General features: G+C 38.8%; 1 protein-coding gene across 2 annotated transcripts; it reads right to left on the bottom strand.

The window, feature by feature from the left end:
* Positions 1-9,205: 9,205 nt before the first annotated feature.
* On the bottom strand, positions 9,206-19,968 carry lhx3 (LIM homeobox 3). Of its 2 annotated transcripts, none has more exons than XM_006788993.3 (6): positions 19,514-19,968; positions 14,762-14,933; positions 14,433-14,635; positions 12,935-13,086; positions 11,637-11,808; positions 9,206-10,469 (listed from the first exon to the last, which is right to left on the bottom strand). In XM_006788993.3, the coding sequence occupies exons 1-6, from the start codon at positions 19,581-19,583 to the stop codon at positions 10,036-10,038; spliced, it is 1,203 nt and encodes a 400-aa protein (XP_006789056.1). In that variant the 5' UTR covers positions 19,584-19,968; the 3' UTR covers positions 9,206-10,035. The 2 variants fall into 2 exon arrangements, with proteins under 2 accessions (XP_006789056.1, XP_006789055.1); XM_006788992.3 differs by lacking the exon at positions 19,514-19,968 and adding an exon at positions 16,944-17,456.
* Between the last annotated feature and the right edge of the window lie 2,109 nt (positions 19,969-22,077).

Raw genomic sequence — 22,077 nt, 5'->3', positions numbered from 1 at the left:
CTGCCACAATTATTTTAACATTTAGATTAACAACAACTTGGGCAACTTAACTGAACTCAACATAATAACTTATCATTTGCAGATGCAACACACTAGCTTTCCCAAAACACCTGCATATGAAACACTACAAAGTATTTTATCAAAAGGTTACAGGAATGGTCCTTTAAAATTAGGGAATTTTACTCTTTATAAATTTTTTTAATCTCATTTTCAGCATCTTCTCATGCACCTCTGTACCAGTTTCAGCATGGCTGCCATAGACCCCTTCATAACATGCATCCCCTTGTGCCTCTACTGCATGTGCTGAATCACCTTCAATGTGTTTAAAAGTCCGTCATAATATTATTATATTTTTCAGTCTCAGTAAATATAGAAAGTTAAGATTATGTTGGTGCAGCTAAAAAAAATAAATGTAATAAATGTAGCACAATCTCAGTCAGTTCTTATGAATTTTCTCCAACCCACAACTCAAGACATTATGAAAAAATGATGAGTGTGAGCCAATCTGGCTCATCATCTTATTTCCTGGATTTTTCCCCAGAAAGTAAAAACTGCTTGGTTACAGCCAGCGACCCAGCTCTCATCACGCCTGAAGATCCTTCATTCGGAACTGGGTTGAGTTTGAAAAAGAAGGCGATCTTTCCTCAATATGATGACCATTGTGAAATCACAGAGCAGCAGTGCAAGTACTGAGAACAGGATTTACAGAGAGCTTGCTGGAAGCTGTCTGAATTCGGCCAAGAGAATGACCGTGAAGGGGTGATCAGCTAACAGCCATCAGTGTGTCTGCTATAATCTGAATTTAAATTATAAAACACAACCCCCCAAATAATAATAAAAAAGAAAAACAACAGACTGTATAAAAAAGATGGCTGTAGCAGATGGTGCCTTAAACCTGCAATCATTCCTGTAACCGGCAGGAGGTTGCAATACTTAATGTGCCTAATTACTTTGAGCATTTGAATTTCCAGTTTTAATAAATGTTAATGAGTCTAATAACATCATACATTGACAAAACAAACAAACAAACAAAAACCTTATAGCTAAAACACCACAAACCCAAAACTTTTATAGTCTTCTTTAATGCCATTATAACACATATGATGTTCATATGTATAATAATCTAAGTCCTCCCAACATCGATATTATAGATGCGGTAAAATCTGCAATCTGTGAAGGTGGTTAATGTAACATTATAAGACAATATCTAACAACATAAAAGCTCCTTGCACTTATACTCTTCCGTAGTGTCTATAGCGCACATCCCTCACCATGCTTTTCATTACTTTCCAACTTTCACCCTGTAAAACAAAAAGCTATATGTTTCAGAAAGGACGGCATGAAGAGTTGTACACTATACTGTATCCTGCTCCTGTATTAACAATAGTTCTCCCTCTTGTCTTTGTCCCTGATCTCTCCCCTCCCTCCCTCCCTCCCTACCCCCAGAAACCAAATTATAAAATCATCGAGAGCATGATGAGATTGCTGCTCGGTTATTAATCTTCAATAAATACATCTTGACCCAAGGATTAAGTGTATGCCCTCTCCACCCCCTTGTCCTCTCCACCCACCCACCATCACCCCGCGCCACCCCCTCCACCCCAGCACACACCACCCTCACTCATCTCTCCAGAGATCCTTTGACATGAATTATGAAAAAAAAAGAACAGCCAAGGGCTGAGAGAGAGAGAGAGAGAGACAGGAGCTGGAACAAATGTTCCAACCTGGATTGACTATTGGGCGAATGATGGCAGCGACCTTGGAGGGGGTTGCCAGGCTCAAGTGGGATTACTTCTTCCCTCTGGGAAAGACAAATAGCATAGCTGGAGACGTGCTCAAATAGAAACCTTGGCACGTAATAAGTAAAATTTTCAGATGGTTACAACATATGTGCTATATGATATTAGAAATAAAAATGAGAACCTTACCTCTAATGTGTAAAACCACCACTAAACAGGATTTCTTTTTGCTAGAATGATTATGAACAACCTGTTATTGCTTTATCATGTGATGAATATTTCTAAGCAGTTAGGCTTAATGAGGGAAGACGCGACTCCTGCATTGCAATTCTGGCCACATTGATTACCTGATGCAGCACTTAACATAAATGGGCATGGTGAGTTAGGTGACTGTTAATTATAGTTAGGATTAGAAATTCTCTAAAAAAGTGAGAAAAATAACCGATTTAGCAAATTTGCTCTTTATTCACTCTGCAACTGTCAACTGCAGTGACATTAAAGGAACTCACTGGTCAAGACCAGTCTGTCTGTAGACGATAATAATGAAGGAATTAAGTTTTATTCATGCTGCAGGAAAAAATAAGAGATTAACAAAACAGGAGGCTGTCTCGAAATCAGAGTATAAACTAGAATATTGTGCAAAAGTCTTGAGCCACCCTTCAATTCTTTTCCAAGGAGCCAAACTTTTAAATCTTTTTGAAAGTGGTCTGGCGCAATTTTTTGTTTGGTAAGACACTTAAAACTAACCAGTGAATCATCCGAGCATAAAAAAGACATTGAACTCAAAAGGTGAATTTGTGCTGTCGACATTTAACAGATGACATGACCTGACATGGGACCTGAGAGATGCATCTGGCCCTTCATCCATCTACGTTAAGCATCATCAGAAATGATCTTAGTGGAAGGGTGGCTGTCAACAAGCTATTCATGAGGAGAGGAACAGGGAGAACAGGCTGAGGTATGTCAAATTTCTCAAGAACTGAAAAAACAGTAGCAACAGGTCTTATGGAGCAATGCATCCAGATTTTAAATATTTGGTTCAAATCATCATCAGCCTGTACGTGTATGATGAAATTATAAATTGGATTTTGATCCACCATGCGGTACCCAGTGGAAAGTATTTGGCTTCATTTTTGCACAAACACACTGTGAATGGAGTAAAGGCATACCTGAATAGAAAAACTCATACCTGAACACTATCAGTCACGGACTGGCCTACCCAGTACTCATACCTCAACATTATTGAAGCACCGTGGGAACCTTTTTGACAGAGAACAAAAAGAAAAAAAAGGAAGCCGACATGTACAGAAGAGCTTTGAATGTCCTTCAAAAAGCCTGGAGAATTATTCCTGAAGATTAAAGGTGGTTATACCAAATACTTTCAGGCTTGTTCGAAGTTCACAGACTTCTGTTTTTGCCTCATATACTGTGTTTTTGTGTATGTTTGCAGCAGGGTCAAGCTGTTTCTGTAGAATAGCTTTCCATATGTATAAACACATAAAGAGTGTAATTGGGAGTTACATGTTGCAGTATTTCTTTACATATTTTTTATACTTTGAGTGATATATGAATCAAATACATAATATAAAATCTTTATATTCTTCAGATAGAACCAGGCAGACACTTTCCCACGACCGAGGATCCATCTCCTGGCTGTAGCTTTAAGACAAGAAACTCATTTCTGTTTGAAACGCACAAGTGTATATTTTTATTTTTGGTAAAACAAATCATGATGTTTTTAATCTCTTTCCACCCCCCCCCCCCCCCACCCCCCCCTTGCTGCTCAATATTAAAACACTAAAGAGCAAACATTCAGGGCTTGCCCTCCTTGTCTCTTCACCCCTCCCTTCTTTTCATGCAGGCAACTAAAACTGTGTAAGACTTAAGTGGTTCAGCTACCCTCTCTTTCATTTGCCACTTTAAATGCTGGCTTCAAAATCAACAATTATACTGAGTGATTTGTCACCTTATACAGCGAGCGAGCAGACTCTAAAAACATCTGTACTGCCTCTGTCATGGCTGTTGTAGACACGTTGCGGCTGTTTTTCTGTCATCTTTGGGCTTTCCATGTTCTGGATGCAGGAATTGTATGTCTCCCATCCCTGGCTGGCTTCTCTCCTATCTGCAGTGCCACTAAGAGGTGACAGCTGAGCAATGGCCTTTCGCGGGCGAAGCAATAATTGAAAAGTGTGATGGCTGGCTGCTGGTGTAGCGACCATCTGCGAGTCTGAGTGGTTTTGGTGCGTGTTGCACTCGTGGGTGGGGAGGTCGAGGGTTATGCGAGAGCCAGACAGCCTCCCCGAGGGAGCTGTTAACACCTCATAGAAGCCAAAAGGCTCGGAGAATGCCCTTTGCAGAGCCAAGGCTCCTAATGAGAAAGAAGGTGATTATCCCACTGTGATAATCATATAAGCACGTGCCGCTATGAATCCTGACAACAGTACTAATGAGGCAAAAGCCAGCAGAAATATGGTTAAAGCATCACTATTTCCAGTTTGCAAACAAAGTTTTTCATGGGCTAAATTATCGCTGTTGAACTGGGGGAATCTGACTGGGATACTTGCAGATGGAAAATGTATTACCCAGGAAAACAATTAATGCTGAAATGATTACACAGCTGATGCACAGAAAATTAATTCCATCCATGTACGTTTGATAATTATTTATTTTTTCCATAAATCACAAACAGTTTGTTTGTCGTTTTTAAATACTTCAACTATTTCTTATTAATTCTGACTTCTTTGGTCCACTCTGAGCTGCAACTTAATACTTAATACTGAAAAACAAAAAGACCGACCTGTGATTCTATTCTGAAACGAGATGGCCTTTTATTGGTTGATGTTAAATATCACTGCATTCATATGCAGCTGTAAAACCGCCGTGAAGGATGATGCGTTAACAAACACAACACATGAAAATCAGTATGTGTCTCATGCACACGCTCCCGGGTTAATGCCTGTATGAAGTGCTTTGATGATTGCATTAAAGATGACAAATACCTATATGCCAGCACTGAGAGGAAGAGCTGAGTGATACATTAGCCAATACATTTCTAATATGAACGCTCCTGAATGCATTTCAGTCAGCCATTGCAGACAGATTACTAGATATTGCATTCCTGTCTAATAATAAAATGAAGAAATAATTATGCAGCTTGCGGGTAATGGGGAGGTGGAGCAGTGATGGATTTGATTAAAGTTGTCAGAGAAAACAGACGCTAATGACTGTGTTGATTAGTTACATTGCTCTAATGCTGCTGCTGGTGCCATTAATCTGCAGTATAAACAAAAGTATCATGCTGGTCCCTGCTGTGCTTGCAGTTTGTTTGCTTGTGTGTGTGTCTGCCATCATGGAGACACTTTCTATTTTTTTGTACTATCCAGTCAAACACAAAGTTTTTTTGTGTGCCTGTTATTTGGGGATAGTGCATATTTTAATTTGACAAATATAGCTAAAAAAATATTATTTTGAAAACAAAATTCATTTTTAACTTCACTCCATACCTACCATTTATTTCCCAGCACTTTTTCCTTTCCCATTTTCTGCCTCCTCAAAACTAAAAAGGCCTGCCCACTGCAGGACCTTATTCAATTAACACATTGCCTTAATTGATTGATATCTGTACCACAGATAATCCCCTATGCCCCCCTGAGATCCCAAAATGAAAAAGAGCACACTGCCTCTGGCATGCACACACACACACACACACACACACACACACACACACACACACACACACACACACACACACACACACACACACACACACTAAGCAGCCAGCCCTCCGTTGCTGCTCCATTAGGTCTGAATTGTAGTTGTGATGTGTGGGACCCAGGGGAGGTGTTATTGTCAGCCCTGATTTACTCAGCACCATCTGACATGGGGCTGGGGGGCCTGTGTGCATGTGTATGTGTGTGTGTGTGTGTGTGTGTGTGAGGCCATATATGAGAGACAACAGGCGTCCAGCCAGGCTTAGAGTCCTTTACAGAAAGGACTGTTAAAAGCAACAGTTTAACAGTAACCACAAAGTGATGGGCAGCCTTAAACCTCATCAGGATTTCATATTCTACACCTTGTAATTTATATTTTACGAGTGTTACGCTGCCAACACTGGTGGCTTCAAGAAAGAACGTATTATATTTATAAATGTATTTCTTCCTCCAATTAACAATCATTGGTGAAAAAAATGCCCCACTTTGTTTATTATATTTATTTGATTTGAGATAAAATAAATAAAAAGGTCCAAGATTGGGAGAAACATGGCTCATTCAATCGCAAATGGTTTTCATATTATATAATACTATATCCAACATTTTTGTTTGTTTGTTTTTTCACTGCAGTTAATATAAAAAAACGTTCACTCACTGATGATTTCTTATACTAGCCAAGTGTGATGTTCTCATTTAAAAAAACCCAATTTCCATTATAAGAATGTTGTGAACAATTTAATAAACTAAATGGTGAATGAAAAAAAAAGAAAAAAAGAGGGTAGTTTGTTGATATTTACTCCGGTAAGCGGAGGTGTGGTTGCAGTGCTTTAGAGAAAGAGCAACGCACAAATAATTTTTTCTTGTTTATGACTGTGAACTGGCAGTCATAAAAAGGTATCTAAATTTCATTTGTAAGCGTAATTATAACTCATTGTAACTGGAAAAAAAAAGTTCTGTAAAGCACTGAAAAAGCCATGATATGAAAATAACAATTATAATGTGCATTACGTTATAATGTAATTTACAGAATTAACTTAAGTCTTGGTTTTATAAATTTTATTTTACAGACATGATAAAAATATACATTATTAAAGGATTTGTTTGCTGTGATATCAGAAATTAGAAGAAAAGACTGAAGTATCATTGACAGTCTCATAAACTGAAGTTGGCTAACATAGCATAGTATAAAGGCTGTAAGCAGGAGAAACTGGTTAATCCACATCAAACAATAATTTGATGTTTTTACATTTTTTTGTATGATGATGAAAAAAACCTTAAACAAAAAAAACCCCATACATAACACTGCAATAATAAGCTTTAGATGCAGTGAATAGCAGATGTTTTTAAACCAACTGCACTGTTTCCTTTTGTTTTGTTTTCATTCTTTATGCTGGACTAGTTGTGTCCTGTTTGTAGCTTCATATGCAACAGCAGACAGAAATGAGAGGGGCATTTAACTTCTCATTGGATGCTCATCTTAAAAATTAAAACATTTAAGAAGAACTTTTAAAAAATGCTGATTATTTATATTGCATGCAGACTTTGAAATAAAATAATTTGTTATTTATGATGAGATTTTAACTGTTATAAAAGTGGGTTAAGATGCTTTTATTCCCCTCCCTATTTTTTTTCTCTTTTTTTGCACAAATGTTCCTGCTTTTTATAGAAATCCTGTGCACAAGTTAAGAATCATGCAATCTTCAACTGCTTTTAATTGTGTACAATACAACAACAATCCTACTGATTCACACAATTAAGTAAAGTTTGGTTTTCCTAATTCATTTTTGTTAATTTTGTTAATTAATTATTGTTCTTTCTGTCTCAGTCGTATTCTTCCTTAAATTGCGTGCAACCTTTGTACACTCCATATATCACATTACACTTTTCCCCACCTACTTCTATTTCCTCTGAATTTTCCCACCATTTACGTACGCGTTACGCTCTTCATTCAACTTAAGTTGTTGAATATGTTTTCCGTAGCAAGTCCTGTACAACCCATTTGACAAATTGTATAAACGACCCTAATCGAATTTTTCACTCAGAAAATAGTGGATTTCCAACTCAATCTGAAAGAGTGGGGTGACATAATCCCAGTTATTTGCTTAGAGGAGTTCACCCCATGGTCACCAAAATCTCACACCTGCAGAGTGACAGGCTATGTCCACACTAATGCGTTTTCGCATTAGTAATGAGAAGTGAAGGTAAAAGAAAGGGTGAAAATGTTAAAATGTGATGTGGCCGAGAAATTCAAAGAACTTCTTAGAGTGTAAATGCATGAAGCTTTAGCACAGGTGCCACGTTACTGCACTCATTAGCACCTTTCCTTTAAGCAAAGGAAAGCAACAAATAAGCCTTTCTAACCCAAATGCAAACAACCCGGTAAACTGACCGAGCCTTTGACTGTTCACTCTCACCCCCTTACTCTCTTTTTGCCAAACACTCTCTGGGTCAGGTTACACACCTGGGATGCAACAATGATACCTGCCTCTCAGCTGGAAGGATTCAGCTCTGGTGTTCCTTCCCTTGTTGTTGGAACCCGAGGAGCAGATCAGGCAGCCATTAGCGGCAGAGGAAGTTGGAGGTTACACTTCAAAACAAAAGAAGGGTATGAGGATAGCTGGCTGTTGTCCTCGTGCATGTCAAATTTTACAAATCTGCATACAAAAACGCACAACCATGCACAAGACTCAGATTCAGTCTCTCTGAATGCAGTAGTATTTACTTTGACTGCATTATCCAAAAATGGACAGATTGCAAATATTTTATATTCTGCTTAGTAATTTAACCTTTTTCACTGGATCTTTTAGTGTAGCGGAAAACAATATTTTAGCAAAAATTATGTAGCATAAAATGGAAAAAAAAAGTTTTCAAAGGTGTTCATAAGTATATTGCTTCCATCGTGGTTTATTGATCTACATATTTAGGATGCTTGAAGTGAAATTGAAACAGGTAAAGCAAAATGGCTTTACCCGCTAATGGCTTATAGATGGTGAGCACAAATATCAATACAAAAAGAAAGCACCCATTAAAAAAAACTACAGCAAGCATAAAGATTTAAAACTTGTATGATGCAAAGGTGTTTCCATGCGTATGTATCACAAGCCCTTATAGAAGAAAACACGTCAACAAACAACACACTCGCATGCACGCACACATTTACTGTTTAATCTATTTAATTGAATCTGACTTTGAATAACTAAACAAATGAGGAAATTCACAAGGGGCACTTGATCCCTTCTTGGATAATGGATTGGAGATTCCTTTCCCATAGGGACATTTGGGCAAACAAGACCCAGTAATCTCTGAATTGATGGGTTGACTGCATCAAATTTCTTCACTAAAGAGCTGTTGAACCCCTGATACAGTGTTGGTAGTTAGCCAGATACTCAATTTGCAGACACAGGCAGAACTGCAGGCTTGCTCTGGTTTCACAGTCAGTGTGGCGATATGTACTATAGAGATGCAAGATAAGAAAATGCTGCAGGTAAGACGAATAAAGGATGACTGCCTTGTTCGTTGGTTCTTGTTTCCCTGTTTTAACAATAATTTTTCAAGTGCTAAAAATAACCTAAAATGTAACAATAAAATTTCATCTTCAGTTTTCTGAATAACCGCTTCGAATACTTTACTCAATTACTTTTATGAGCGCTCATTACTCTCGTCATCTCATAAGGTATGATGCACTGTTTTGTACAGCAACCAAAAAGGACTGAATCCAATTTTGATTTAGGTGACAAATTTATTAAAGTCCTGCCATTTAATTAGGAATCATCATCATCATCATCATTACCAGACAGAATAAATAAGACATAAAACAGTTTTTTCCCCACATAAACAAACATATACATCAGACCCCGGGTACTACAGTTCTTCCTTGGGGTGGTTTCTGGTAGAATAAAACGAACAAGTTACATCTGAGAACACACAAATGCATAGAAGTAATTGGATCCCTAGGTACCATTTAAGACAACATCTACAATTTTTGCCTATATCCCTGTTCAAGAATGTACAAAGTCCTCATATGCGGGTTCTTATTCATGTCCAAGAAGGGGTTTGTATAAAAATAAAGTCTCCACAATGATAAACCATTATATATATTTATATAGACATTTGGCAACAACCAGACATTTAAAGACTTTGAATGTTGAACTGAGTTCTGCACCTACTACACTTTAGTTAACAAAGAGCAGTGGGCGGAGAGGGAGAGTTGGTAAAGCAAACAAAAGGTTGATGTCTAAACTTTCTGAGTGTGTGTGTGTGGTCTCTATATTGTTCTTAAAGAGCTTATAGTGGTGTCTGAAAATGGAGAATTTTTGAAAAACTCCTTACTTTGCATACAGTATTACTACTGAAGGATAATTGTTAGGCCAAGTCCTTAAAATGAGGAGCATTGTCTTCCTTACTTTCATTCAGATAACACACACCGAATGAACCTGTCAATCAGCTATTGATGTGATCCAGGGACATAAATCTGCTTCCTTTCCTTACACAATCACAGCCCTGTGAGACTATTTTCCAACTCTTAAAATCCAACAGAAGACACAAAAAATGCAGAAAAAAAGCTCAAACTTGTTATCGTTGACCAATCAAAACTGCCCATGGTCCACTTCATCTAACCAGGAGGCAGGACTGGCTGGAAAATCTGGGTATCCACCGCTGCTGCCGGTAGAGAGGTCTGAGCTGGGGCCGTTAGCTGCCCCCATGGAAACCCTCACAGCAGGGTTGATCCCAGGACCGCTGCCTTGGGCCATGATAGATAGGGCAGAGTCAGGGTAGACCAGGTTGGAGATGAGAGGCTGGTGTCTTGGTAGTGCCTGAAGTGACCCCGGTGACTGAGGAAGGCTGTAGGGGCTGTTGGAGCGCATGTCGTGGAACTGGTCTTGAGAGGGGAGGACGCCGTGCTCAAGGGGGAAAGAGTTGTGGTTGTTGCCCACTTGGCGGCCTCCCATAGCTGGAGAGGACTCGCTCAGGCTGCTGTAAATGCCATTAGTGTGGCCAAGCTCTGACATTGGTGGTTCATCTGTCAAACAAGGATAAAGATAAAGGAATAATTAAGATAATTAAGATTACAAGAGTAATAAAAAATAGCAGAAATGTTTGCAAAAAATGAACTTCAATAGAGCTGATGCAGTGTGTTCAAGTCAAGTAAAGCTGCACAAATGAGACTCTGCAAACCCATTTTCCTGATTCATGTAACTTCCTCACATTGTTAGCTTGGTGAACTAATTATTAACCCTTCCTTGAATATAATAATATACTAAACCCAGAGAAAAATATGAAACGAGAGAATATACTGTATGTCACACCTCAGCAAAAACCATGAGTGGCTTGGGGAGGTTATCAGAGCAGCTTGGGCTGCCAGCTTCCAGTTAGCTAATGTGTTTGTTCTCCAGTTACAACAATTCATCATAAAAATCCAGTCAACAAAGTACTTTCTGCAAGACAAAATTTTACTGCAGCACTTTGTGATGTGCCTGGAATATCAGACACTATATTCTTATTTGAATATCGTCACAGCTTCATGTATCGAAACATAAAAGGAAAGCAGATTTTTGCTGTAAGCAAGTAAGTAAAGTTTATTTAAAAAGTGCTTTTCACAGACACATAGTCACAAAGCAGAGCAAAATAATAATAAAAAAACGATGATAAAAATACTATTTTATTTTATCATCTGTTTTTTTGTAAATAGCATTTGCAAAAGAAAGCCAAGTTAAACAGAAATGTGTTCAACTTATTTTTAAAGGAGTCAGTTAAATGTAGCTGCAGTGGTAGATCTGGTGCCACTGTGTGAAAAGCTCTTCAATCTCATATGAGGAAAAATTCATTTGAGCCTGTCATCACTTTCCACTGCCTATCAATATTCCACAGTTCAACAATAATGATGGATCTATTCAGTTTCCCTGCTATATAAGATCATGTAAAAGATGGTTTAGCACTGGTATAAATAAATAGAATACATTATTATAAATATTACTCTTTACATACTTGCTCATGTGAAAACATATCATAGTAGGAAGGCAACAAGTGCATGTAATGAATTTAATTGTGAGCACGCTGGCTCACCTTTATGGCAGTTACACTTAAAGTGAAGGAGCCATCTTTATGTTAGTAGTAGCAGTTGTGCTTTTCTTAGGGCACATATAAAAGAAGCTGTCTCTTCTCTCAGTAATTGGATTGTTGACGCTACCTGTGAAGGACACCTCTGCATCACTGTCCATGCCCTCCTCCTGGATGCTGTCCTTGTCAGATTTGGAGCTACCCCGTGACCTCTTCATATTGCGAAAGTACTGCCCCCATCTTTGGCGCCCGGCATCTTTCTTCAGCCTTTTTTCTTTAGCTCGCCTGTTCTGAAACCACACCTGCAGGGTTAAAAAAGAAGAAGAAGAAGACATTTTTTTTTAGTCAAAGTTGTGATACTTGATGATAAATCATTAGATACAAATACAGTGTCAGACTGATTAAACTAATTAAATCATTTTCAGCTTGTTTTGTTTCAATAATTTATTTAATTTTCTCAGTATAAAAGACTTTGAACAAGTAGCTACTTTTTTTTTCATTGTTATGACTTCTAAAGAAGTCAAAGTCTCCTACATCTGATGTCCTCAGCTCCTTACGTGATGCACATACTGTGCTTTAAAGCATTAAAGCAAAATTAATGCTCAGAGACTGTCCGGACACCACTTCACGCCCACTTCAGCTCAAGTGAGAGACTTGAGCAGTGACACCGAACAGTAATCCTGTTTGGTGTCACTACTAGTGTCCCCTGCATCAGATTTATCATGCATTTAATTAACTTCATGACAGCTACAAGTTGTCCTCAACTTAGAGCAGACAGGTTATCTCGCCGGTGACTTCTAATATTTGAAATTTTGTGGCTTTGCTTTTGATCCGCTCAAACTCTGGCTCACAGACAGCAGTATATGTGCAGCTGGTAGTCTTAATTTGTCTGTAATCTCACTGCCTTCTGGTGTCTGTGAAGTCTGATACTAAATGCAAAAACTTCTTTTTTCTCATTCATTTTATTTTGCACACAAAATGTATTCATTTCAGTCACGAGCACAGAAAGCAGTTTTACATTCTTGTTAATGATATTCCGCCCTGAGTGAACCCTCTTCACCCCTTCGCTTTCACTGAATAATGAGGAGCATTTTAGTGGCTTCTGTCTCTACTTTTGTCCTTGCAAATAAAACAATATATATGACCACCACCCAGCAACCAGGAGGAGGCTCTTCAGCAGCAGACAATATGCGAGGGGCCCTCTTAGCATTGTTAACGAGCTTGCACTTAAACAGTGCTGACGTTCAGTCGGACTTCATTTTACTCCATCTAGCCGTAAATCCGCCCCCCCGCGCCACCCAGCAGGCACCCACACATACACGCACTTGGTCGTACAGTACACTTGTGCCAGGTCAGCTACAATTGTCCCTTGATAATGAAGTCAGGACACTAATGGAATAGCCTTTAATGGATAATAATGTACTCTACCTGCACAACCCGCATATCCAGACCCGTCTCTGATGACAGCTGCTCCCGCACATGGCGGGCTGGTTTTGGAGAGTTATTGTAAGCGTTCTTCAGTGTCTCTAACTGTTTCGCAGTGATGGTCGTTCGTGGCCTTTTTGCTGTAGAATCGGCCTCTGAAAGACAGATGGACAACATACAGTGTCAGCACTGGGCAGGTGTTTTTTTGAGATTCTATGTGGATCTGAAAAAGTAACAATATTTGCTACTAATATTTGTAAATGTGCAAAAATATTTAAAGACAAATTCAATATTTTTATAAGTGTACAACAGCTGTCAATCAATTTGCTATAAAGAAATAAGCTCCAGTCTAGTCCATCCAGCTAATTCTGTACAGACATCCTCAGTTGCCAACATTACAATCTCTGATAAATATACATACTTATTACAGCAACCAACAGCACACAACCTGCATAACATCCTGTCTCCTAATTTTACATAAATAGATAAATTCACTTCAGCTCATAAACCCTAAATCTGGATCCCTGTGCATAACTGCATCATGTCTGCACATCTGTTTGCCAGCACAGCAAAATACAAAGCCATCATCCAAATGGATGCTGCCCAAGTAATTGCACCCTGTCATTAGTAAAATAAACGTGTGTGTTTTTGGTGAAAACTTGTGTTCACTCACTGCATAAATCAGCACAGTAAATTCAAACAAACAGATGGGGAGATAAAAATCGGCCATGCCCACTCTGCCCTCTCACGAATGAGCCTGCTGGGACTCTCAATAATATGAGGTAAAGCAGAGCACTGATACAAAACGGAGTATCTGGTGAACGTATTTTAGGCCTCATATCATTTCAATGACTACAAGTCAGCTGTTCTTTTCAAACCAGTATAAACACTGCATCTAACACTAAAGCTCAAATTAATCAGTACCCCACAATGTAGAAAGGCCTATTAAACTATATGCCACGGTTAAAGCAATGTTTTTTTAACAGCTATAATTGCAAACTTTTACTCTGAAACAGCTTTAGTGGTCTTGAAGCATGTTTAATTTTAATTATGGACTTTTTTTTAAATCAAAAACTATCATGTAAGGGAATAATTTTATATTTATACACATGAATAAACGTTAGAAACTATTCCTACAAAAAATAATAAGTGGAATGTCAATTTGCAGCATTTGCAATGTAAAATTCATCCATGCAGACATGAATATATTGCAATGACTGTAGTGAGTAAGTGAGTAAGAGTTATTGAAAGCTGATCCTTTCAAGTGCAGAGTGCAGATGTAATCCTCCTGACCTGCGCTTTATGCAGTTTAGTATCGATCGGTTTGGAGGCAATGATGCAATTAACGCAGGTGGGTCAAAGTTTAAGGATGACGTCTGTCATGGCAGGTTGCTTAAAACAAGCAGACACACAAAGCATGCCGGAGCCTGGAGTCTGACAAGCTGATTTGCCGACCGTTTTCCGATCTGTTACACGTGAGGCAATCATATCTGCAGCTCACCTCTCTGCTTGGCGGTCTCGTAGTCGGCCTTGCAGACCAGCCTGCTGTCCTCCATCAGATAGTACTCGTCACCTGTCGCAAGTTGCCGCTTGCATACAATGCAGGCAAAGCAGTGCAGGTGGTAGACGAAGTCCTGCGCCCTCCTCACCACTTGTGTGGGCGGAATCCCCTGCTGACATGCTGCGCACTTGGTCCCGAATCTCCTTTTGGAAACAGAAGGTTGCCATCAGTATACATCTCATCCAGCAAGCCAAAAATAGAAATTGAAAATAAGTAATTTATAATCAATGTCTTATTTAGCACTGGTTTATTTTCTGAAAGCTGCTCACTTGAAGAAATCGTCTTTGCAGTAGACACTGTCACCCCTGGTGAAGCACTTGTCCGCCAGTTGTGCCTGGCAGTCGCTGCACTTCAGGCACTTGCTGTGCCAGTGGCGATCAAGCACTTTGAGAATAAAGCGATCGACGATGTGTTGATTGCAGCCTGCGCACATTGGGATTTCTGCGGGAGACAAGATGGAATCACAGCATTTTAGTCTTTTAAAAGGAGACGAGAAAAGAAAAAAAATCACGAAGGGAATCGGTGCGCAAAATGACAGCCGGGCATGCTTATTGTGCTTAATATAAAGAGACTCTGAATAATTATCTCCTAATGGACACAACTGTTTAATTATGCAAGACTCCCAATAAGAAAACGTCCCGCTTTATAGATAAAAGAAAGAGCCGGAGGGTCAAAACACTGTAAATATAATGATAGTAATTAGATTTTTCATTTCACCTGACCGATTCTTCGCTTTTTAGCCCTTTCATCTATTTGTGTGTGCGCGTGTTTTATAAAAGTATTGACACATTTTTTTTTTAATACCATCATTTATGTCCTGTTCATGCTTATGATCTAGGCCTAAAAACACTGGCAATCATTAATTTTATTTATGTATTTTTTTTTTGTTGTCGTATTAAATAACATAAAATTGAAGTCAGTTATTAGTTGTAAGCTAAAATTTAATTGGACAATTCATTTGGTAATTACGAGGATCAACTGTTGGCGTTTTACAGACGCCCTTTTTATCCTGTTCACTTTTTAAAAAAAAAAAATCATAGAAGTTACGGAAAAATAAAAATTGAGACTATAATTTTTCATGCATTAAGTAGTAAAATCGCATTTGAAACCGAACAATTAGGCACATTTAAAAACTGAATAATGAACGATTACATTAAAAGTGATGTGTTATAAGCTATAAAATGATAAGAAATCGGCTAAATATGAATGTTTTTAAACTGCTTTGTGAGGCACACGTTGACAGTTTGTAACAACATTCAGTCATTTAAGGTAAAACACACTAAAACTGAAGAAAAATAAATGTGCATGGATTGAGATGTGCATACACACTAACAGTGATTGCTGGTTTGCCTGTAAATTTCCCATGTTTGACCCCCCGGATAAAAGAGAGGCCTCACATGACCTGACACTAAAAAAAGTATTTTTTATAATGTTCCTTCAGTGCACTTCCCACTTATGAAGCTATAAAATGAATAGATTTTAGAGACGCTTTAAGCGTTTAGCATTAAAACTGCACAAAGGCAAAATAAGGACAGCTACAATGGCAGGTAAAACCTTACGAGTCCTCTTTATTATTAATTAAAAGAAGCTCAACCACTTCATATTCCATCCGTGCAAGGAATCGCATTCCTATTGTTCTGTTGCGGGCTGTTCATAAAATATGAACGAACCATTTCTTATGGTATCACCAGCAAGCTGTGCACAAGTGCGGTGGCAGCCACATCAAGAACAGGTGTATCCAGGTCATCATTAATTCAGAGAGCTCTGTAAAACTAGAAAGCTGCGGCCTGTAGTCTCACGGCACACACCAACATGGTGTCCAAGCAATTTGCTCACCTTGGAGGGCCCACTTCAAAATACTAAAATGATACACGAAGATCCCAGCTGAAATTACACGCATCACGTCAGCAATCTGATAACTGATCAAAATGAACGGTCATAAATATATAACCATGTTATAGTTCGTGCATTTAAAAACAAAAACAACAACTTATGAATGTTTACAAGAAAAATGCCCAGTTTATTTCTGACTGCAAAATATAGAAAACATAATTAGAGATTCGAACGGTGGATAAATCTGAGTTAAACCGGATTTACCCTCCACACAGAGCATCAAACGAAATTTGCAAGATAGTTCAGGCAGATCAAAAGTTAAAACCCGGTGCTTACGATTGCTCCTGCAGATATGTGGAGCAACACGAAATGACACGCTGTCAGTCCTGGAAGGTTTTATTTTCCAAAATAAAAGACTGCAGCTGTGGAACATCCATCATCCAGACACCAGTTATGATAGCACACGCTCAACTTACTGCAATCAGTCCCGTAGCCGTATATGACGGCCTTTTTAAAAGGTGTGTGTGAACACACACACACACACACACACACACACACACACACACATCCAAACGTATGTGCAAAACGAACAATGTGATTATATTTTGCCTTGGTTACCTTTTTGCAACTCCTCGCTGTGGGCCAGCAGAGCGAACAGCATCTCCGCGTTATTTGGTGCCTCTTTTGGAGAGTTGAGCTCAGCATGTCCATCCATTGCTCATGATTAACACTTACATTAAATCAAACCTACTTTGCTTGTGTCTATCCAAACACACATACACACACTCACACCGGACGTGTTGTCAAATTCGAGCTTGCAGGAGCCCGCGATTGAAACACAAACGCGCGAGAGTCCAGGAGAGCTCGCTTTTATGCTTCCCCGTGCTGAAGCCAGGGCTGGATTACGCTGCGCCGTTTCCTAGGCGACAGGGAGATGAATTAACATCACCTACTGAGTACCTTACCCCGGATCCGAATAAACAGGAGGTTAGGGGAGAAGCTAATAGCTCTTCTGTGCTCAGGGAAGCACTATAATGTTGTAGCTTATTACTTAACAAACACGAAGAGAAAAGATCGAAAAAAAGTACTTGTTTTTATTGAACTGAAATCTATTTGTCTATGTGATAGATAGTCATATATGTTTTCATGAAAAAATAATCATCCAACACAACACAATATTGTGGCGATAACGTTTGATTTATATGTCTTCTTTAAACGCTTAAATTTTTGTTTTAGGCATAAAAATACCGTAAATACCGAAACACCTGCAAACTTTTTTTCACTGGGTAATTGTAATGATTTAACTATTTCATTTGCTACAACTGCAAAAAAGCAAACATACAAAAACAACAACAACAACAACAAAAAACCCTGCATGTGCAACCTGATCACATACAACAACAATAGCGGAGCGTGCCTAGAAAAGGTAAGTATACTAAGTCTCAGCTTTTATTTTTTCAGTAATTTTTCTGTGTTTCTTCCAATTAATTAAATTTTGTAATGTAATTCATTTATTTATGTATTTATTGGTTCATGTTCTTCTAAAAAAAATAAATATTACTGTGATTAAAACTGCCACACGACTAAGTATACGCCTTAATTCAGATTCCAATGCATGCGTAAAAGAGAGAATAATAGCTTTTAACTAAAGCAATTCCATCTATTTAATAATAATAATAATAATAATAATAATAATAATAATAATAATAATAATAATAGAGTAAATCGTATGATTTCATGAATGCTTTCTTTTTGCATTCCTCCGCTCGGTCAGATTTTTACATTCATTTTAAATATCTTACTAACTCACGAACACATGCACTACTGAGCACGCATACGCAATCTCCATGTCATGTTGAGTGTCTGCTTGAAGACAAGTGTTTATTCAGGGGAGAGATTGGCTGTTCAATAACATGTTGATCGGGCCAGCACCCCAATGAATTTTATTGACACTGATCTTTGGCACAAAAGAGCGCCTGGGGAAATCTCGGGTAGTGCCACAACCGCCAGGACCCGCTGATGAATCTAAAATCAATGTCCCATTTGCCTGTATTTCAGAAGTATATGAACGACGTTTTGGAGAAAGGTGTGGGGTTCATGTGTGCCCCTCTTACTTTTCAGCTTTGTAATAATATTTATGTCATATTGATCGCTCACTTTTGAGGGGGTGAGCCGACAGTAATGTGGCAACAAAGCTATAAAATGACTAATAAAGGTTATCTTATCAGAGAAGTGGCCAGTCGGTTAGGAAAAAGGTTGCAACGTTGATAAAACATGTATTTTTTAAAAATCAAAATACAAATGTTTAAATCTGGTGAAAAATGTGGCGGAAATCGGATTGAAAAATATTTTAAGATTTGAATGATTCTTTATTTCAGATAACATAAGTGACTACTGCTACAAAATTGTTCCAGAATCTAGCGAAATGAAGAAGCATCGAACATGAGACTTTTCTGCACACTAAATAACATTTCTAGACTATAAACCACTAACAATTCAAAGCCTAAATTCCATTTTTTTTTCATAACCAGCCCCCAGTAGCGGCCTCAGGAGTCCCACCTGTCAGGGCAGGTGGGACACCTGTTGAGCATGTGTCGTGTTGCTGGGTCCGCTGGTGGGAGCGACTTCGTGCCTACTGGCAGTCTGTCGTGCGTCCTCACAGAGGCTGTTATTGCCACAGCGGGCCCAGTGCTGTCCCCATATCCGCTTCCTGCGCCATGAGCACGGGCGGTGTGAAATGACAACACGCGCATAACATCTGTTCCTGTGAGTCTCCAACAATGAAGACTCATTACGGATTCATAACGTCTCCCACACGCAGTGCAGAACAGGCGTCTCTAAACAGTCTATATGCACCACCGTGGGTTGCCCAGCAGTCTTCCTGCAACTTTTTTTTAATGCAGTAACATAAATGTTTTATTTATGTTAGGTATTTTTATTTAATTTTTTAAATCACCTATTTATATATTTAGCATTTTTCTGGAGTGCCTTTGCTTTCCTCGTTACAGCGACTGTTTCATGCTTGTTACAGCTCACTTAAATTAATTTTCAGTCCTGCTGTGCTGGACAGGATCGTGACGAATTCACGGACCCACGGCTCCCAATTAAACTGTATTTGATAGCTGTGTTTCTCCTAACCCTTTGCGTAATTTGCATCAGTTGTAAAAACAGGCAGGTTGTTTTCTTACCTTGGCCAGAATTGTACCGGGAGAAATTCCCGGTGTTTTGACAGCTTGATCCCGGGTGTTCAAGCAGCATTTTGAAGATGCTCCAAAACGAAGACTCACGTCTGTGATTCAGCAGCAACAACAACAACAAAAGCTCTAACGCGACACTGAGTATGTGGATTCAAAACCCCGCACTGTCCTGGAGACTTATCCTCTGGAGATGAAGCTGAGGTTTGTTCGACTCTGGATGAATTTCGGCAAAAAGTTAAAAAGAACTTCCGTGGACCTTTTCCCTTTCGACAGCCAGCAGGAATTGAAACTTTGAATATTCATCAAGTTGATCTTTAACGTTGTGTCGATACCATTGAAATGAGAGGTGGGAAAGTGAGCCTGCACCCTGCAAAACCTACTTCAATTGAAATAATCAGCGGTCAGCGCTGCCTCTGTCCAGGGTGCTGAAAGGGGAGTTTCCCTAAACAGGCTCGAGGGGTGTGTGGCGCTCAGATATCCCCAGAGGCTATCTTTAAGCGCGCTCACACACACACGCGCACGCACACTTGCCCGCCCCCCTCTCTCTCCCTCTCCTTATCTATGTTGTGTTGCACGTGTGTCTCTTTCAAGGCGCACAATGGGGCAATTGGGCAGTGCTCTTCTCCATTTTATTTGATTAAAAATAGACCGGCACTGCATTAGGTAGATGGAATGAAGATGCCATTATGTAAGCTTATTAAAGTAAACTCACTTTTAAAAAAAATGCTTGAATTAAACACATTTTTCCTTCTGGGACTAGTTTACTGAAATAAACATCAATCGCCTAAAAACAGAAAACAATACATAAAATAATTCAACATGTTTTAATAAGCTGTTTTTCTCCTCCAGTGTAAAGTGGTAAAAAGGGGCATCGCTAACATGTGAAATTTTTTGGCTGGTCTCGTGACACTGAACTGGTCCCATTAGCACCATATGAGACATAACTACACTGAGCAATTTCCTACAGCTTTGATTCAATTTTCCTCGCCCAGCACCCCAGCCCCATGAGTGGTGTAAGCCAATTAGACTCACTACGCTGTTCATTAGTCCACTTGAGGCAATTAGTCCACACATTAAAACATCCAAAGAAATCAACAAGTCCCCCCCCCCCCCACCCCCACCCCTCTCACATTCATCATAACTGAGCATAGCCACATCTCCTCTATAACCTCCTATAAACACTCACATTTATTATTGCATGACATTAAGCTCAAAACAATGCCTGCTGGATGCTTGTTTTCATGGGTGACTTTTTGTTGTTTTGTGGGCAGTAATCTCTGGTCAACAAGGCTGCATGGATCCCTGTACAGATTAAGGGAGAACTGTAAATCTGGAAGGAGCTGAACGCAGTAACTAGGCTCCTAAAGCCAGTGCAGCATCAAAGGAGCTTAAACCAGAAGCACAACAACAGGACTGCTTTCCTTTTGCTCTCATCAGCTGTCTTCTCTGATTGTGTTCTGCATTATAAAATTATGTAATTACATATTTATCACATAGGATATAAAACAGATCTGGGTTAGGAACAATTAATAATTGATTAACATCCCTATTAATTCTACAAGTCTATTATTTCCGTATACTATAAGTGCACAAATTCTCTATTTTTGGAGGAATGTGAAGGATACACTTATGAGCGATCAGAAATCCATATCTAAATTTGTGTCACTACAGCTTTTTCCATGGGCACTTTCTTTTCTTCTGCCAGTGTTTTTGTGTTATTCTATCCTCAGCTCCCTCACACGAGTATTATGATGATTATGAGCCAATCTTCCAAAAGATGCCGAGGCTCTTTTCCCTGTTTGTTTGGCTGCTGTGAAACCTCAAGTGTCATCACAGAAAATTGGTAAAGTGTAATACACCTGGGTCCTACTTAAGAAAGCAGCTGCAATCAGCTCCTAATGATTCCATATAAGACTCTGCCTTTTACGCCTATGAGAACTTTATTTTTTATTTTTTTTATACGTTGATCACGAGCTACTTCAGGAGGCTCACAAGTGCCACACAAATGAGGGATACTTCAAAGCACACACAGGGTGCTTCACATGAAACCTCTGTTGTCCTTCAAGTGGAGGCACTTTTCTGAACAAGCGAGCGTTTTGGTGAAGGACACAAATTTATACTCAGATCTGTTAGGTTTCAAACGTAATAGAAAATCAACTTCACTTATACTTGAATTATTTTCTCTAAAATGATTCCAGTTGGAGTGGAAAACCCACCTCGCTCCTCCTCTATCTATCTATCTATCTATCTATCTATCTATCTATCTATCTATCTATCTATCTATCTATCTATCTATCTATCTATCTATCTATCTATCTATCTATCTATCTATCTATCTATCTATCTATCTATCTGAGCTTGTTTCCCTGAATAAAGATGATAATAATAATGATACTACTACTACTACTACTACTAATAATAATAATATTAATAATAATAAAAAGAAGACACAGAGTTGAAGAGCTGACACTTTAGATGCGAAATTATCATAAACATGAAGATTCTGCTGTATGTTGTATCACATTATCACCAAGTCACAACATATTTCTATACAT

This window comes from Neolamprologus brichardi, chromosome 7 (assembly GCF_056152115.1).
Source record: "Neolamprologus brichardi isolate AB-2024 chromosome 7, ASM5615211v1, whole genome shotgun sequence".
NCBI classification, from domain to species: Eukaryota; Metazoa; Chordata; class Actinopteri; order Cichliformes; family Cichlidae; genus Neolamprologus; species Neolamprologus brichardi.
This window is presented reverse-complemented; position numbering and strand designations above follow the sequence as displayed.

What these genes read in the sequence shown, in the direction of transcription:
- lhx3 (XM_006788992.3), bottom strand. Translation starts at nt 17,040, where the DNA reads ATGGATGGACATGCTGAGCTCAACTCTCCAAAAGAGGCACCAAATAAC. An exon ending in CAGCGAGGAGTTGCAAAAAG is followed by an intron (nt 14,934 to 16,943) that starts GTAACCAAGGCA and finishes TGTCTCCCGCAG; the next exon opens with AAATCCCAATGTGCGCAGGC. An exon ending in TGGATATGCGGGTTGTGCAG is followed by an intron (nt 11,809 to 12,934) that starts GTAGAGTACATT and finishes TTAACCCTGCAG; the next exon opens with GTGTGGTTTCAGAACAGGCG.